The sequence below is a fragment of the Entelurus aequoreus genome, linkage group LG04 (genome assembly GCF_033978785.1).
Source record: "Entelurus aequoreus isolate RoL-2023_Sb linkage group LG04, RoL_Eaeq_v1.1, whole genome shotgun sequence".
Classification (NCBI taxonomy): domain Eukaryota; kingdom Metazoa; phylum Chordata; class Actinopteri; order Syngnathiformes; family Syngnathidae; genus Entelurus; species Entelurus aequoreus.
In genome coordinates, this window is record NC_084734.1 from 84,377,833 (window position 1) to 84,393,554 (window position 15,722).

Consider the following 15,722-nt stretch of genomic DNA (forward strand, 5'->3'; position numbering starts at 1 on the left):
TTCCGTCTATTTGTATTTGACTTTCTCTTCTACTGTTACCAAATAGCATTATTTTAGTTTTTACCGAGATTCAACGTTTTTGTCAAACCATGACGTGTGAAGTTTTATTTGTATTTCTTTGAAAAAAACATGTCTTTGACACAAAACGTCGGCAAAGCACGGCTGTTGTTGAACAGCCACTTGTAGTCCAAAGGCAGACTCGCTAAAAGGACTACAACTCCCAACTCTTCAAGGACACACACTGGAGTGAAGCGCACGAGCCTCGCGCCGCCCGCAACAGCAGCAGCTGGTGCAGCCGAGCACGCCACTTTGTCGCAGCCGGGAGGAAAAGTCCAAACAAAGCGGGTGAAACGTGCTGATGCTTGGATTCGGTGTCAGCGGCGTTTGCGCTGACTGGTTAAAGTTCTCCTAACCGGCCTTTTTTTTTTTTTTTTTTAACCAAAAAAAAAAAAGAGGGCTTTTCCCCTCAAAGTTACGCCGTAGCGGAGTCGTCTCGGTCAGGATGTCGGACTGAGACAAAGAGGTCTGCGGGCATTCCCGTCGCAGCGGTAAGTGGCACGTTTGATAAACTTCACTTTTACACTTTGTTCTTTCAAACCACAACTCGGCCGTGTTCGAGTCGTGCTGCTTTGTAAGGTAACGACGCGCTGTTTTATTCATTTCTTTAGTCTTTTAGCGTGTTAAACTTGAGTAGCTTCTCTTGCTGCTAACATGTTGGAAATAGCTACCAAATGAGAACATAGTTTGTCCGTCACTGCTTATAAGTCCGCTTTTTAAAACACCAGCCCGTACTTAAACGCCACATTTAAATTCCCAGCACAGGAAATGGCTTAAAAATAGTTTTTATTGGAAATAAATACATACAAAAATTGTAGTAAAATGTCACCAATATTTATTCAACACAGCCGGTGGACGATAAACGCAACACGTTTTATTATTATTATTTTTTAAAAAAATTTTTTATTGAACAAACATACAAACCCCGTTTCCATATGAGTTGGGAAATTGTGTTAGATGTAAATATAAACGGAATACAATGATTTGCACATCCTTTTCAACCCATATTCAATTGAATGCACTACAAAGACAACATATTTGATGTTCAAACTCATAAACTTTTTTTTTTTTTAATTAACTCAGAATTTCATGGCTGCAACACGTGCCAAAGTAGTTGGGAAAGGGCATGTTCACCACTGTGTTACATGGACTTTCCTTTTAACAACACTCAGTAAACGTTTGGGAACTGAGGAGACACATTTTTGAAGCTTCTCAGGTGGAATTCTTTCCCATTCTTGCTTGATGTACAGCTTAAAAAATCATTTCAGTAGGCCTTTAAAGGCCTACTGAAATGAATTTTTTTTATTTAAACGGGAATAGCAGATCCATTCTTTGTGTCATACTTGATCATTTCGCGATATTGCCATATTTTTGCTGAAAGGATTTAGTAGAGAAAATCGACGATAAAGTTCGCAACTTTTGCTCGCTGATAAAAAAAAAGCCTAGCCTGTAGCGGAAGTAGCGTGACGTCACAGGAGCTAGTATTCCTCACAATTCCCCGTTGTTTACAATGGAGCGAGAGAAATTCGGACCGAGAAAGTGACGATTACCCCATTAATTTGAGCGAGGATGAAAGATTCGTAGATGAGGAACGTTACAGTGAAGGACTTGAGAGGCAGTGATGGACGTATCTTTTTTCGCTCTGACCGTAACTTAGGTACAAGCTGGCTCATTGGATTCCACACTCTCTCCTTTTTCTATTGTAGATCACAGATTTGTATTTCAAACCACCTCAGATACTATATCCTCTTGAAAATGAGAGTCGAGAACGCGAAATGGACATTCACAGTGACTGAACATGTAAATACACGATTAATAATATTCAGCTTTTTGAAGCTAAAAAAAATAGAAGCTAACCTAGCTACGTAGCCAACGTGATAGCATCAGTCTCAAATGCAGATAGAAACTAAATTAAAAAAAACCCTGACTGGATGGATAGACAGAAGATCAAAAATACTATTAAACCATGAACATGTAAATACACGATTAATAATATTCAGCTTTTCGAAGCTAAAAAAACAGAAGCTAACTTAGATGCGGCGGTGGGCTTACTCACTGTAGTGCGTCTGCTATCCTGCTCAAAACACAACACAACCTCCTGGTGTTGGTGTTGCTGTAGTCCGCCGCTCCACCGATCGCACCTACAACTTTCTTATTTGCAGTCTCCATTGTCCATTAAACAAATTGCAAAAGATTCACCAACACAGATGTCCAGAATACTGTGGAATTTTGTCGAAGAAAACAGAGGTATTTGAATTGGGTCCAAACACTTCCCTTGAACTCATGACGTCACGCGCATACGTCATCATACCGCGACGTTTTCGAGCGGAAGTTTCCTGGGAAGTTTAAAATTGCACTTTATAAGTTAACCCGGCCGTATTGGCATGTGTTGCAATGTTAAGATTTCATCATTAATATATAAACTATCCGACTGCGTGGTCGGTAGTAGTGGCTTTCAGTAGGCCTTTAAGTTGTTCAACAGTCCGGGGGTCTCCGTTGTGGTATTTTAGGCTTCATAAAGCGCCACACATTTTCAATGGGAGACAGGTCTGGACTACAGGCAGGCCAGTCTAGTACCCGCACTCTTTTACTATGAAGCCACGTTGATGTAACACGTGGCTTGGCATCGTCTTGCTGAAATAAGCAGTGGCGTCCATGGTAACGTTGCTTGGATGGCAACATATGTTGCTCCAAAACCTGTATGTACCTTTCAGCATTAATGGCGCCTTCACAGATGTGTAAGTTACCCATGTCTTGGGCACTAATAAATGATAATAAATGATAAATGGGTTATACTTGTATAGCGCTTTTCTACCTTCAAGGTACTCAAAGCGCTTTGACAGTATTTCCACATTCACACACACATTCACACACACATTCACACACTGATGGCGGGAGCTGCCATGCAAGGCGCTAACCAGCAGCCATCAGGAGCATGGGTGAAGTGTCTTGCCCAAGGAGACAACTGACGTGACTAGGATGGTAGAAAGTGGGGATTGAACCCCAGTAATCAGCAACCGTCCGATTGCTGGCACGGCCACTCTACCAACTTCGCCACGCCACACCCCCATACCATCACACATGCTGGCTTTTCAACTTTGCGCCTATAACAATCCGGATGGTTCTTTTCACTCTTTGGTCCGGAGGACACGACGTCCACAGTTTCCAAAAACAATTTGAAATGTGGACTCGTCAGACCACAGAACACTTTTCCACTTTGTATCAGTCCATCTTAGATGAGCTCAGGCCCAGCGACGCCGACGGCGTTTCTGGGTGTTGTTGATAAACGGTTTTTCGCCTTGCATAGGAGAGTTTTAACTTGCACTTACAGATGTAGCGACCAACTGTAGTTACTGACAGTGGATTTCTGAAGTTTTCCTGAGCCCATGTGGTGATATCCTTTACTCACTGATGTGGCTTGTTGATCCAGTACAGCCTGAGGGATGGAAGGTCACGGGCTTAGCTGCTTACGTGCAGTGATTTCTCCAGATTCTCTGAACCCTTTGATGATATTACAGAGCGTAGATGGTGAAATCCCTAAATTCCTTGCAATAGCTGGTTGAGAAAGGTTTTTCTTAAACTGTTCAACAATTTGCTCACACATTTGTTGACAAAGTGGTGACCCTCGCCCCATCCTTGTTTGTGAATGACTGAGCATTTCATGGAATCTACTTTTATACCCAATCATGGCACCCACCTGTTCCCAATTTGCCTGTTCACCTGTGGGATGTTCCAAATAAGTGTTTGATGAGCATTCCTCAACTTTATCAGTATTTATTGCCACCTTTCCCAACTTCTTTGTCACGTGTTGCTGGCATCAAATTCTAAAGTTAATGATTATTTGCAAAAAATGTTTATCAGTTTGAACATCAAATATGTTGTCTTTGTAGCATATTCAACTGAATATGGGTTGAAAAGGATTTGCAAATCATTGTATTCCGTTTATATTTACATCTAACACAATTTCCCAACTCATATGGAAACGGGGTTTGTACATTTATAACTCACACAAAAAGTCAAGGCACTTTCAACATCAAGGAAAGAAAACAAAGGCAAATGCAGAGAGTAATAATACTAAAAACATACTAAAAAAATATGAAAAAAAAAGAAAAAAAGGGCTACCTATCCATCCATTTTCTACCGCTTGCCCCTTTTGGGTGGCGGGCGGGCGGGCGGAAGGCGGTTTAGACCCTGGACAAGTCGCCACCTCATCGCAGGGCCAACACAGACAGACAACATTCACACTCTTTTATTATGTTTATTTTTAAATGTTTTTATTTTGTATTGAACAACAAACATACATTTATAACTCACACAAAAAGTCAAGGCACTTTCAACATCAAGGAAAGAAATCAAAAGTAAATGCAGAGAGTAATAATACTAAAAAATATGAAAAAGACAAAAAGGGCTACCTAAATAACTTTAAATGTTTTTAACAAGGATATCAATTTAAGGGCTTTTGTACTCTTAATCATTCTCCAAGATTTGATTGAGAATTGAAACCCATTAAGCCAATTGGAAAATGTAGGCCTTACTTTCATAAATCGACATTTATGTAGAAAATGTTTTGCCTGGAGCATAATAATGTTGACAAACATTTCAATGTTACAGTCGTTTACAAAAATACCAAATTTGATCTCTTCTATAGAGAATGTGGACATCTCCACAGCCGTGTTTCTCAGCCAATCTCTGATCCCCTCCCAAAACACATGGACACATTCCACAAATAGATGATTGACATACAAACGCAACAACTACAATCACAAAAATGCCCCTTTGCTGGTGGTTAAGAGGTGCAATTACACCAAAACAATATTTTCTGTTTTTCAATCAGCAAGACTGAGATTCATTTAGTCTTAATGGAGAAATCCTTCCAGGATTACAGAGTGTTAAAAAATTACAGTCAAAATGGGAGTCAATGAGATGGTAAAATGTGTATACTTAGTTTTATGTTCTATTTTAACATGTCCTATTCTGATGCGTGTTCAAAATATACAGACAACACCAACCTCCGAACGAGCCGTTTGGAATTTGCAAAACCTGATAAGTTTTCCAAACATGTGACGTCAGCCGATATCTCTGTATATTGTAAAATTTCACCCGAAAAACTTTGCGCGAATCCGCCATGGTAGTCCAATGCTGTTGTCAATAAGCTCATTTTTTTCTCTATCCTCATGACTAGCTCGCAGTTTGCACATGCATCCTCCGCTGTTGCCAATTTTAATACAATTTAGTGTATAGTAGTAACTTATTTTTGTCGGTAGACTCTATATGGAAGCGCTAAAAACATTGCTGACGAGGAGATGAGTCTGTCCAAGTAATTTTGAAATGTAGAATTTTGATGAAGAACGCGTCATAAAACAAATGGACTACCGTATTTTCCGCACCATAAGGCGCCCCGTGTTATTAGCCGCACGTTCAATGAACGGCATATTTCAAAACTTTGTTTACCTATTAGCCGCCCCGTGCTATTAGCCGCACCTACGCTACGCTAAAGGGAATGTCAACAAAACAGTCAGATAGGTCAGTCAAACTTAGGGATGATGTTTGATAAGGAATTATCGAGTTCGAGCCTATTATCGAATCCTCATATCGAACCGATTTCTTATCGATTCTCTTATCGAGTCCAGATAGGTTGTTGTATATGGAAAAAAACACACAATATTTGGTTTAACAAAAGCTCACTTTTATTATATAATAAAAAAATAAAATCTAATAAATAAATAAATATTGACTGTTACCCACCTAAAAAAACAAATAAATAAATATTGACTGTTGTTACCCAAAGTATATTAAGTGGGATTTTTCAGAGAAACAAATATATACAGTAACACAAAAACAACCTGTCTCTGTGATCACTACAGGTGTATAAATAATAATATAGTGTTAAATAAAATCAGTCCCTTGGGCACAAAACTGAAAATAATACAGCTCTCCAAAAAGTGCGCTTCTGCTGCTATTTGACATAACTGTTTGTTATGATGCTTTGACATTTTTGCACTTTATTTCTTTATTGAAAAAAGTTCTTAGCAAATGTGGTTACAATGCTAAAAAAATGAAAAGTTAAAGCTAAAAAAAGAAATACACTTTATTGAGTTAACATTATTTCTTTATAGGAGGAAAAATGTTATGAGCGAGAGAATATAACAACTACACTACCCAGCATGCAACGGGAGTTACGAGCATGCGCGGTAGCCCCGAAAAGTGTTGCATGTTGCCACGCTGTGAAAGTAAACGTCAAGAACTCAGCCAACACGCCTCGTCTGCATTATTTATAATTAGACAGACAACACATCTACATTGTGATTTTGTAACGTTTACAAGGAAAGAAAAACAAAAGTTAAAAAAGGGAGATATGTTGTATATATATGTATGTGCTGCGGTTGTTTTAAGAACGTTGCGACAGCTGCCGTAAAGGAGGTGCGTTGCTAGCCTGGTTGCTATGTTTCCGGTTGGTCGTAAAAGTGTCCGTCATGTGTTTTACCCTGCTAAAATCTCTCAGTAAATTTATTCGATGGACGATAGCTTTTGTTTTGAACTTTATTACACCTTGGAGCGCTTTTTCCCGTCCATTGTTTTCCTGCTTTCGCTATCTGCGCCTAATGACTGAGCTACGTGACGTCAATTCTTGTGATGTCCCTTGGAGCATTTCTGGTCGGGACGGGATTCGAATAAAGAATCAACTCTTTTCCTTTACTATAGTGGTCTCGATAACGGGTACCGGTTCTCAAAAAGGGATTCGAGTCCGAGGACTCGGTTCTTTTCTTATCAAACAACCGGGAAAACCGGTTTCGAGTATCATCCCTAGTCAAACTTTAATAATATATTACAAACCAGCGTTCTAACAACTCTGTTCACTCCCAAAGTGTAATGTGCAAATGTGCAATCACAAAAATAGTAAAACTCAAAATAGTGCAGAGCAATAGCAACATCAATAACTCAACGTTCCTCGAACGTTAATGTCACACAACACACAAAATAAACATTTAAAGCTCACTTTCTGAAGTTATTACTCATCCACAAATCCCTCGAATTCTTTTTCTTCGGTGTGCTTCACTTGTTTTTTGACACCATCTGTGAAGTGGACGCGCATGCAGTCGTAGATCAACAGGGACGTAGCTGCGTGAAAAAAGTCACCCGGTGTCTTCGCTCATCTTTTCTTCATCCATCCATCCCTTCGAGTTAGCTTTTATGATGACGCCGGCTGGAAAGTTCTCTTTTGGCAAGGTCTTCCTTTTGAATATCACCGTGGGTGGAAGTTTCTGGCCGTTAGCATGGCAAGCTAGAACCACGGTGAAGACGACTTCATATTCCCTGTGGTGCGAATATTCACCGTACGTGTTCCCGTTGTAACCACAGTGCGGTTCACATGAATATCAAAAGTCAGTGGAACCTTGTACGCGTGTCTCTTAGTAGGAGACATTTTGTGGTCTTTACAGAAACACACAAATGAAATGAAACGTAATATCCGCGCGCTTCTTCTTCTACGGGGGCGGGTGCGGTTGCTTACAGTAGAAGAAGCGCTTCCTCTTCTATGGGGCGGTTGCTTACCGTAGAAGAAGAAGCGCTTCCTCTTCTACGGGGAAAAAAGATGGCGGCTGTTTACCGTAGTTGCGAGACCTAAACTTTATGAAAATAAATATTAATTTTAATCCATATATAAGGCGCACCGGGTTATTAGCCGCACTGTCAGCTTTTGAGAAAAATTGTGGTTTTTAGGTGCGGCTTATGGTGCGGAAAATACGGTACTTGATAACAGTACACACCAATAGCCTCATTGGTCTAAAGCTAACATTAGCTATTAGCTACATAAATAGTTTGCTCCAAAATAATGTAAAATATTATGGCCAAGTGTTTCATTAATTTTTTTTCATGTATTTATTTATTTCAGGCAATGACATAAAAAAAGTACAAAGTTGACAACACATAATATAAAAATTAATATAGTGCAAAAGGTAATGTATAGTATGTAATGCATGATTGTCCAGTTTCGCCTGAAAGGGAGTGGGAAGAAGATAACTTATTTAATCCCACCCCCAGTTCTCCATTCAGTGATTATTCACATGAGTTTCACTCTTACTCTGTTCAAGGATTATAATACAGATGTTGTATCATAGTGGCATTATTACAGGTAACAATAATTATTACACTGTAACAATAATTTGTATCAACAATGTAGGAATAATGAATATACCAACAATGGTAATAGACAACATAGCAATAATGGTAAGGAAACATTGAGCACATGTTATCACTTTGAGACAGAGTACAGCAGCAGGTCAATTTAAAGACCCTCATCTCTATATTTGAACCAGACCCCATGTTTGTATAATAGTTTAAATCCATTAATAGTTTGGCATTGCTTGTGTTGTAAGTCCAGTTTGTTCCATAGTTTTACTCCGCATACAGACACACAAAAACGTTTACGAGTGGTTTGAGCTCTCGGCAATAAGAAATATCCAATGTTAAAGGCATAAAGAAAAATTTACCTTTTTTTATTCTGCCTTTTCAAAAGTCAGCCAACTTCATTCTGGGCATGCCACTTATATCTTTTAAATGATGATTGTAATCTACATATAACACTCTTCCTTTTAGTCTAGGGAAGTCAACATGTGTTGGATATATTTTTATTATACATTTTTTGTGGCTTTTGCTCCATACTTTCATTCATAACCTGTTTTTTGAAGGTTCGTGTGTGGAAGCGTCCCCTTTTAAATCCTCCATGCCCCACCCTTTCCAAAAGTATCAGAATGTGTATATTTTCAAACCGTTAGACATATACAGTACAGGCCAAACGTTTGGACACACCTTCTCATTCAATGCGTTTTATTTATTTTCATGACTATTCACATTGTAGATTGTCATTGAAAGCATCAACACTATGAATGAACACATGTGGAGTTATGTAGTTTACAAAAAATTGTAAAATAACTGAAAACACGTTTTATATTCCAGTTTCTTCAAAATAGCCACCCTTTTCTCTGATTACTGCTTTGCACACTCTTGGCATTCTTTCGATGAGCTTCAAGCACACCTGTGAAGTGACAACCATTTCAGGTGACTACCTCTTGAAGCTCATCGAAAGAATGCCAAGAGTGTGCAAAGCAGTAATCAGAGAAAAGGGTGGCTATTTTGAAGAAACTAGAATATAAAACATGTTTTCAGTTATTTCACCTGTTTTTGTTAAGTACATAACTCCATATGTGTTCATTCATAGTGTTGATGACTTCAGTGACAATCTACAATGTAAATAGTCATGAAAATAAAGAAAACGCATTGAATGAGGAGAAGGTGTGTCCAAAATTTTGGCCTGTACTGTATTTATTGAGGAAGAACATCGGCAAAATGTTTTTTCAGTCACAATCGAAAATAAATTCCAGGATCTATACAGAGCCGTATAGAAGAAAAAAAAAGTCAACATATATCTCATTATACATACAATGTATAATGTGATGTGGAGGGGGGGAGGTTAGGTTTGGTTAATATCAACACTTCAGTCATCAACAATTGCATCATCAGAGAAATGGAATTTGAAACAGTGTAGGACTGACTTGGTAGGATATGTACAGCAAGTAGTGGACATAGAGAGAGAGAGAGATCAGAAAGCATAAGAACAAGTATCTACATTTGATTATTTACAATCCGGGGAGGTGGGATGTGGAAGGGGGAGGGTGTTAGTTAAGGGTTGAAGTTGCCTGGAGGTGTTCTTTTAGTGCGGTTTTGAAGGGGGATAGAGATGCCCTTTCTTTTACACCTGTTGGGAGTGCATTCCATATTGATGTGGCATAGAAAGGGAATGAGTTAAGACCTTTGTTAGATCGGAATCTGGGTTTAACATGGTTAGTGGAGCTCCCCCCGGTGTTGTGGTTATGGCGGTCATTTACGTTAAGGAAGTAGTTTGACATGTACTTCGGTATCAGGGAGGTGTAGCGGATTTTATAGACTAGGCTCAGTGCAAGTTGTTTTACTCTGTCCTCCACCCTGAGCCAGCCCACTTTGGAGAAGTGGGTAGGAGTGAGGTGGGATCTGGGTTGGAGGTCTAGAAGTAATCTGACTAGCTTGTTCTGGGATGTTTGGAGTCTAGGATGTTTTGTCTGTGCAAAATGGCTTGGAAATCAAAAACCGAATGTAAGGTAACCCCAAGATATTCCTAAAATGTACTGGTGAAAAATTCCAAGGTTTTTTAAAATACCATTGAGGTTTTCAGTTGTGTTACCTATAAAGACCTAATGCCTGTGAGAAGTACATGTATGTCTCATAAACCATGTCAGAATGACAAAATCAAACACTTGTGTCTCTCAGGAGGTACAACTTGATTCTGGAAGTCTTCTCTGGATGGGAAAAAATGGAAAGGGAGTTGCAATGGTGGAAAGGACAGCTAGCTGCAGACATCCATCAATCCCTCCGCATCAAGGTAAGTCTGCCGTTCAGAACAGGGCTTACCAGAGAACCAGGGCCGCAACGGGGGACGGCGATGCTCTGTTGGTAGAGCGGCCGTGCCAGCAACTTGAGGGTTCCTGGTTCGATCCCTAGCTTCTGCCATCCTAGTCATGTCCGTTGTGCCCTTGAGCAAGGATGGGTCGTGGTTAGGGCCTTGCATGGCAGCTCCCGCCATCAGTGTGTGAGTGTGTGTGTGAATGGGGGAATGTGGAAATAGTGTCAAAGCGCTTTGAGTACCTCGAAGGTAAAAAGCGAATAAAGTATAACCCATTTACCATTTAACAAAAATCTATAGACACTTTTTTCTGTAAATAACTCAGTGGAATTAAATGTAAATATATATCCAGTTGGTAAAGAATGTGTTTTTGTTCCGTTTATTTTATAGAATCAATTGATTTAACTCTGATGTGACCTCTGGTTCAAAAGGTGGTCTGTGTGTAGATAAGTAGACAACGTTTTTCTCACCTGGGCTGCTGGAAAAAAATTCCTAAAGAAGATAGTAAGGAGACAAGAAAGCAAAAATAATCCAAAGTGACACTCAAAATATGGTTTGGTGGCTTCCACGCTAATGCGAGAAACTTGTATTTCCTTTGTGTGTGGGGCGAAGTTTTGTTTGTCACTTTTGATTTTGAACTTAAAGGAACTACCAGAACCTTCCACAATACCCTTGAAGACATTGCCATTACCATCCAATTCAGAAACCCGAGTCTCTGTACTGACCGCCACCAAAAAGCAATGGTGAAAGCACAATTCGCCTGTCACTCATGCACAACAAACCACGCTATTACCATCTTCTCTTTGGAAAACAAACTCCAAGCACGCAGTGTTGAGTCAGTATTCATAAATATTGGAAACCACTGATTTAAAACACAACATGTAAGAATATATTAGATTTTGTTGTTTGTAATGTAGATGGCACCCACAAGGAATAGGACAAAGTAGACCCTGAAATTGCTCTGCTTCTGCTGTAGTAGCCCCCTTCACACCGCCTGTCTCACTGTTATGTATAAACAGAACCGACACGGAACGGGATGACCCAGCATTTTCCATCTGTTATCCTAAAACTAGTGCTGATGTTGTCTGAATGGCGCACACAGCTGTACAGCAATACAGTTGCGTAAAGTTCCCTCATACTTTCCTGAAAACCCTATAAAAGATATGTGTGTGTTTTATATATTCCTTAGGTCAGGAAAACACACAGAGGCTATTTTATCCCTACAGGTCTGTTTCAGGTGAAATGGACCTGTAGGGATAAAATGGCCTCCGTGTGTTTTTTCCTGACCTAAGGAATATTCCGCTCTGCTCCGGGCACTGTTTAACGGATAAACCACAGCAACCTCGGCTATGTATATATACATACACACGCACACACATACAGTACAGGCCAAAAGTTTGGACACAACTTCTCATTCAATGCGTTTCCTTTATTTTCATGACTATTTACATTGTAAATTGTCACTGAAGGCATCAAAACTATGAATAAACACATGTGGAGTTATGTACTTAACAAAAAAAGGTGAAATAACTGAAAATATGTTTTATATTTTAGTTTCTTCAAAATAGCCACCATTTGCTGTGATTACTGCTTTGCACACTCTTGGCATTCTCTCAATGAGAAATGGTTTTGACTTCACAGGTGCCTTATTAGGGTTGATTAGTGGAATTTCTTGCTTTATCAATGGGGTTGGGACTATCAGTTATGTTGCGAATGAGAAGGTGTGTCCAAACTTGTATTATTTTCAATTTTAAAAGAGTAAGACTTTTTAAAGTACTTCTTTGTGACATTATTTATATTTTGGGGCTTTTCAACACTACATAAGCCCCTATTTTAAAAAATAAAAAACAACAACAAAATAATTTCTTTAAAGCGTATATTTTAAGCAGTATTTCAATATTATTTTTGTTAAGTGCTAAGACAGAGCAATGCTTGGCAGTGACATAGATTTTCATGCAGTTTTTTTCTATAGTGTCAGATTTAAAACAAAAACTGGTACTCCAGGTCCCTAAAATCCCTCAAACGGATGTAAATGTATATTTTCACTCACTTTGAACAGGAAAATCTTCAAAAACTTCTGCCTAAAATAAACTTATCAACTTAAAAAACAGTATAAGCATATCCGTTCATTTATTTTTCACCATTATAAACATTTAAAACATTGATAGTGACATACACCAGGGCTGAGCGATTTCGGAAAATAATCTAATGAGTTTTTCCTCAATACTGGAACTACAAATTAATATGCAATCATTTTTTTTAAAGTCCTTTTCATGTATTTTTCAACAAACACTATCAATGAATCAATATCTATTGCAATAAACAATATCACTTTTTTTTTTACATACACATGTATTCTTTCTTCTTCACAATATAATTATCCATCCATCCATATTCTACCGCTTGTCGGTGTTGCGGAGGTGCTAGAACCTATCCCAGCTGCATTCGGGCGCGAAGAAGGGGTACACCCTGGACAAGTTGCCACCTCATCGCAGGGCACAATACAATTATAAACTTACTAAATAATTTGAATTGCAGTCTTGTCAACACAGTGCTTTTATTGTGAAGGGTGGACTTGTGTTGTGTCACTACGTAAAACGCTTTGAGTCACTAGTGAAAAAGCACTATATAAATATAATTCATTTCACTTCACTAATTCACTTGTTTGTCTTTTAGTTTGGGCGTTTTGTCACATTGCAATGCAATTACCGTATTTTTCGGAGTATAAGTCGCTCCGGAGTATAAGTTGCACCGGCCGAAAATGCATAATAAAGGAAAAAAACATATATAAGTCTCACTGGAGTATAAATCGCATTTTTTGGGGAAATGTATTTGATAAAAGCCAACACCAAGAATAGACATTTGAAAGGCAATTTAAAATAAATAAAGAATAGTGAACAACAGGCTGAATAAGTGTACGTTATATGAGGCATAAATAACCAACTGAGAACGTGCCTGGTATGTTAACGTAACATATTATGGTAAGAGTCATTCAAATAACTATAACATATAGAACATGCTATACGTTTACCAAACAATCTGTCACTCCTAATCGCTAAATCCCATGAAATCTTATACGTCTAGTCTCTTACGTGAATGAGCTAAATAATATTATTTGATATTTTATGGTAATGTTTTAATAATTTCACACAAGTCGCTCCTGAGTATAAGTCGCACCCCCGGCCAAACTATGAAAAAAAACTGCGACTTATAGTCCGAAAAATACGGTAATCGTTCATCCGTAACATAAACTCAACCATTTTAGTAGCAAGATAGTCTTGCATAAAATGGTTAAAAATAAGACATTTTGCTGCATGCTTTGGATGGGGAAAAGTAGCAATGTCTGGTGTACAAATATAGCAATGAAAACTTGAAGGCCAGTAGTCCAAATTTAAATTGTAACAAAGAATAAACATTCTAAATAAATGTGTGGTAAAAAAAATAGCATTTTTGGTGGTTTTCAATGGAATATTTTTTGTCGTTAGGAACAAAATATGTGAAATACGCATTTTCTTTTTTATCTTAAAGGCCAGAGAGAAAATATAATTACATGGAACACTTAGATAATGGATGGATGGATGGGCAATAGTCTATTTAAAATGATCTCAATGGGATTACATGGATTAAGTAAGGCTCATTAATTGTGAATGTCTTAATTAACTTTAAACATGATCATATATATTTTCCCTTGTGCCACTTCAATAGAGATGTGTCACTTGACTGGCGTCTCCCAGTTGTGGCTCTCGTGCTAGCGTCACACGGAGGGAGAAGATTACAGATGGCCATTTGAGATATCCTGTGGCATGGATTGTGTGCAGTATGAAGGCATCGTCTTGTGATAGGGGCGTTCATGAAACATTCACTGGTGCAAACATCGATTCAGCGCACAGTGTGTGATTCAGAGTGAGCTGTCAGCTGGCTTGAATGTCTGCATGCAGACTGAGCCACAAATAAAGCCATAAAGCCTGATGTCAGAGATGACCCGTCGTGTGTTTTGTGACTGTCACAGGAGCTACACACACACCAACAATGGACCATGGAGCAGTTATTTGTGAGATAAATGTTTCCATATGTGTGTGTTTGCTTAAAAATGACACAAGACTATTGAAAGATTTTATTGCATTTGCTTTTTTATTGTGGCCAAATGATTGTGTTCTGGACAGTGTTGTGCACCTCCTGTCAACAGCGCTGAGACATACATGAGGGAGTTAATTAAGATGGTACACAATTTGTGGAACATTGTTGAATTTGTTTATCTTTTAGCTGGAAATGACACATAGGAAGTTGCAAAAATATTGTCAAACGATATTAAAGGGGAACTGGACTTTTTGGGGGATTTTGCCCATCATTCTCAATCTTTATTTGTGACAAGAGCACATGTTTTATTTTATTTTTATGCGTTCTAAATAGGAAAAAAATGACCAGTCGAGACATCTAACAATGTAGCGATCTAGATGAATTAATTCTGCCTATAAAGCCCTCTAAAAATCTTCCAAAAAGCGCCCACCATGCACCATTTACATTTCATGGCCTGCATATTGGCCAAGTATTGGTGACATTGTTATTGCAAGAGCTAACATTGAGGAACTACTTTTAGTAACACAGCTCCTTGATCATGAAGGTACTACAGCTCTTAATCTACTAAGGTGCTAAATCGCTTTTGAGTTGGTAAAGGCGTGTGCTGGATTATAAATCATGCCTCACACGTGTATAGTAAAAGGTTGTGGCCATAAGCCGAGAAGTTGGTCAACTTTAATTTCAGCTCAGACCCAAAAACATTGCTAGGAAAACACGCCAGAAGCTCCCATCATTTTTTTTTTTTACATGAGTGAGAATTATGAAGAATTTATCACCTAAACGGGGAGTACAAGTCTTGTGCTGAAAGATATAAACAGCCTATCTGTCGGCATCCCTGTAAGAGTGGACATTGTACAGTAAGGGATTTTTAAAATTATGTTCCCAGTTTGTATTTCTTGCTTGTATTGATGCTTTGTGTTTTACTATAGCTAAATCTGCTAAGCACACAGCTTCTAAAACTTGTAGCTCATCTTTCTTACTTTCAGGCTCAAAAAGCTATTGTTCTGGATCATCATTTGTCCCAAAGTAGTCATAGTTTGCTTTCACAAAGTCTTCAATGATTAGTGGTTGTTGTTTTTTATGAAGAACATAGTGGTACATTCGGTGAAATCAATGGGTTGCCCAAAAAAGTTCCGGCAATGATTAAAATGAC

General features: G+C 38.6%; 1 protein-coding gene across 1 annotated transcript in view; it reads left to right on the top strand.

The window, feature by feature from the left end:
• Nucleotides 1-192: 192 nt before the first annotated feature.
• The window catches only part of LOC133649104 (cyclin-J-like), a 68,026-nt gene continuing 52,496 nt past the window's right edge, over nucleotides 193-15,722 (top strand). Inside the window, exons 1-2 of the mRNA XM_062045897.1 lie at nucleotides 193-548; nucleotides 10,360-10,471. Coding sequence (XP_061901881.1) covers nucleotides 10,403-10,471 — 69 coding nt within the window. The 5' untranslated portion in view covers nucleotides 193-548; nucleotides 10,360-10,402. The remainder of the gene's footprint in view (nucleotides 549-10,359; nucleotides 10,472-15,722) is intronic.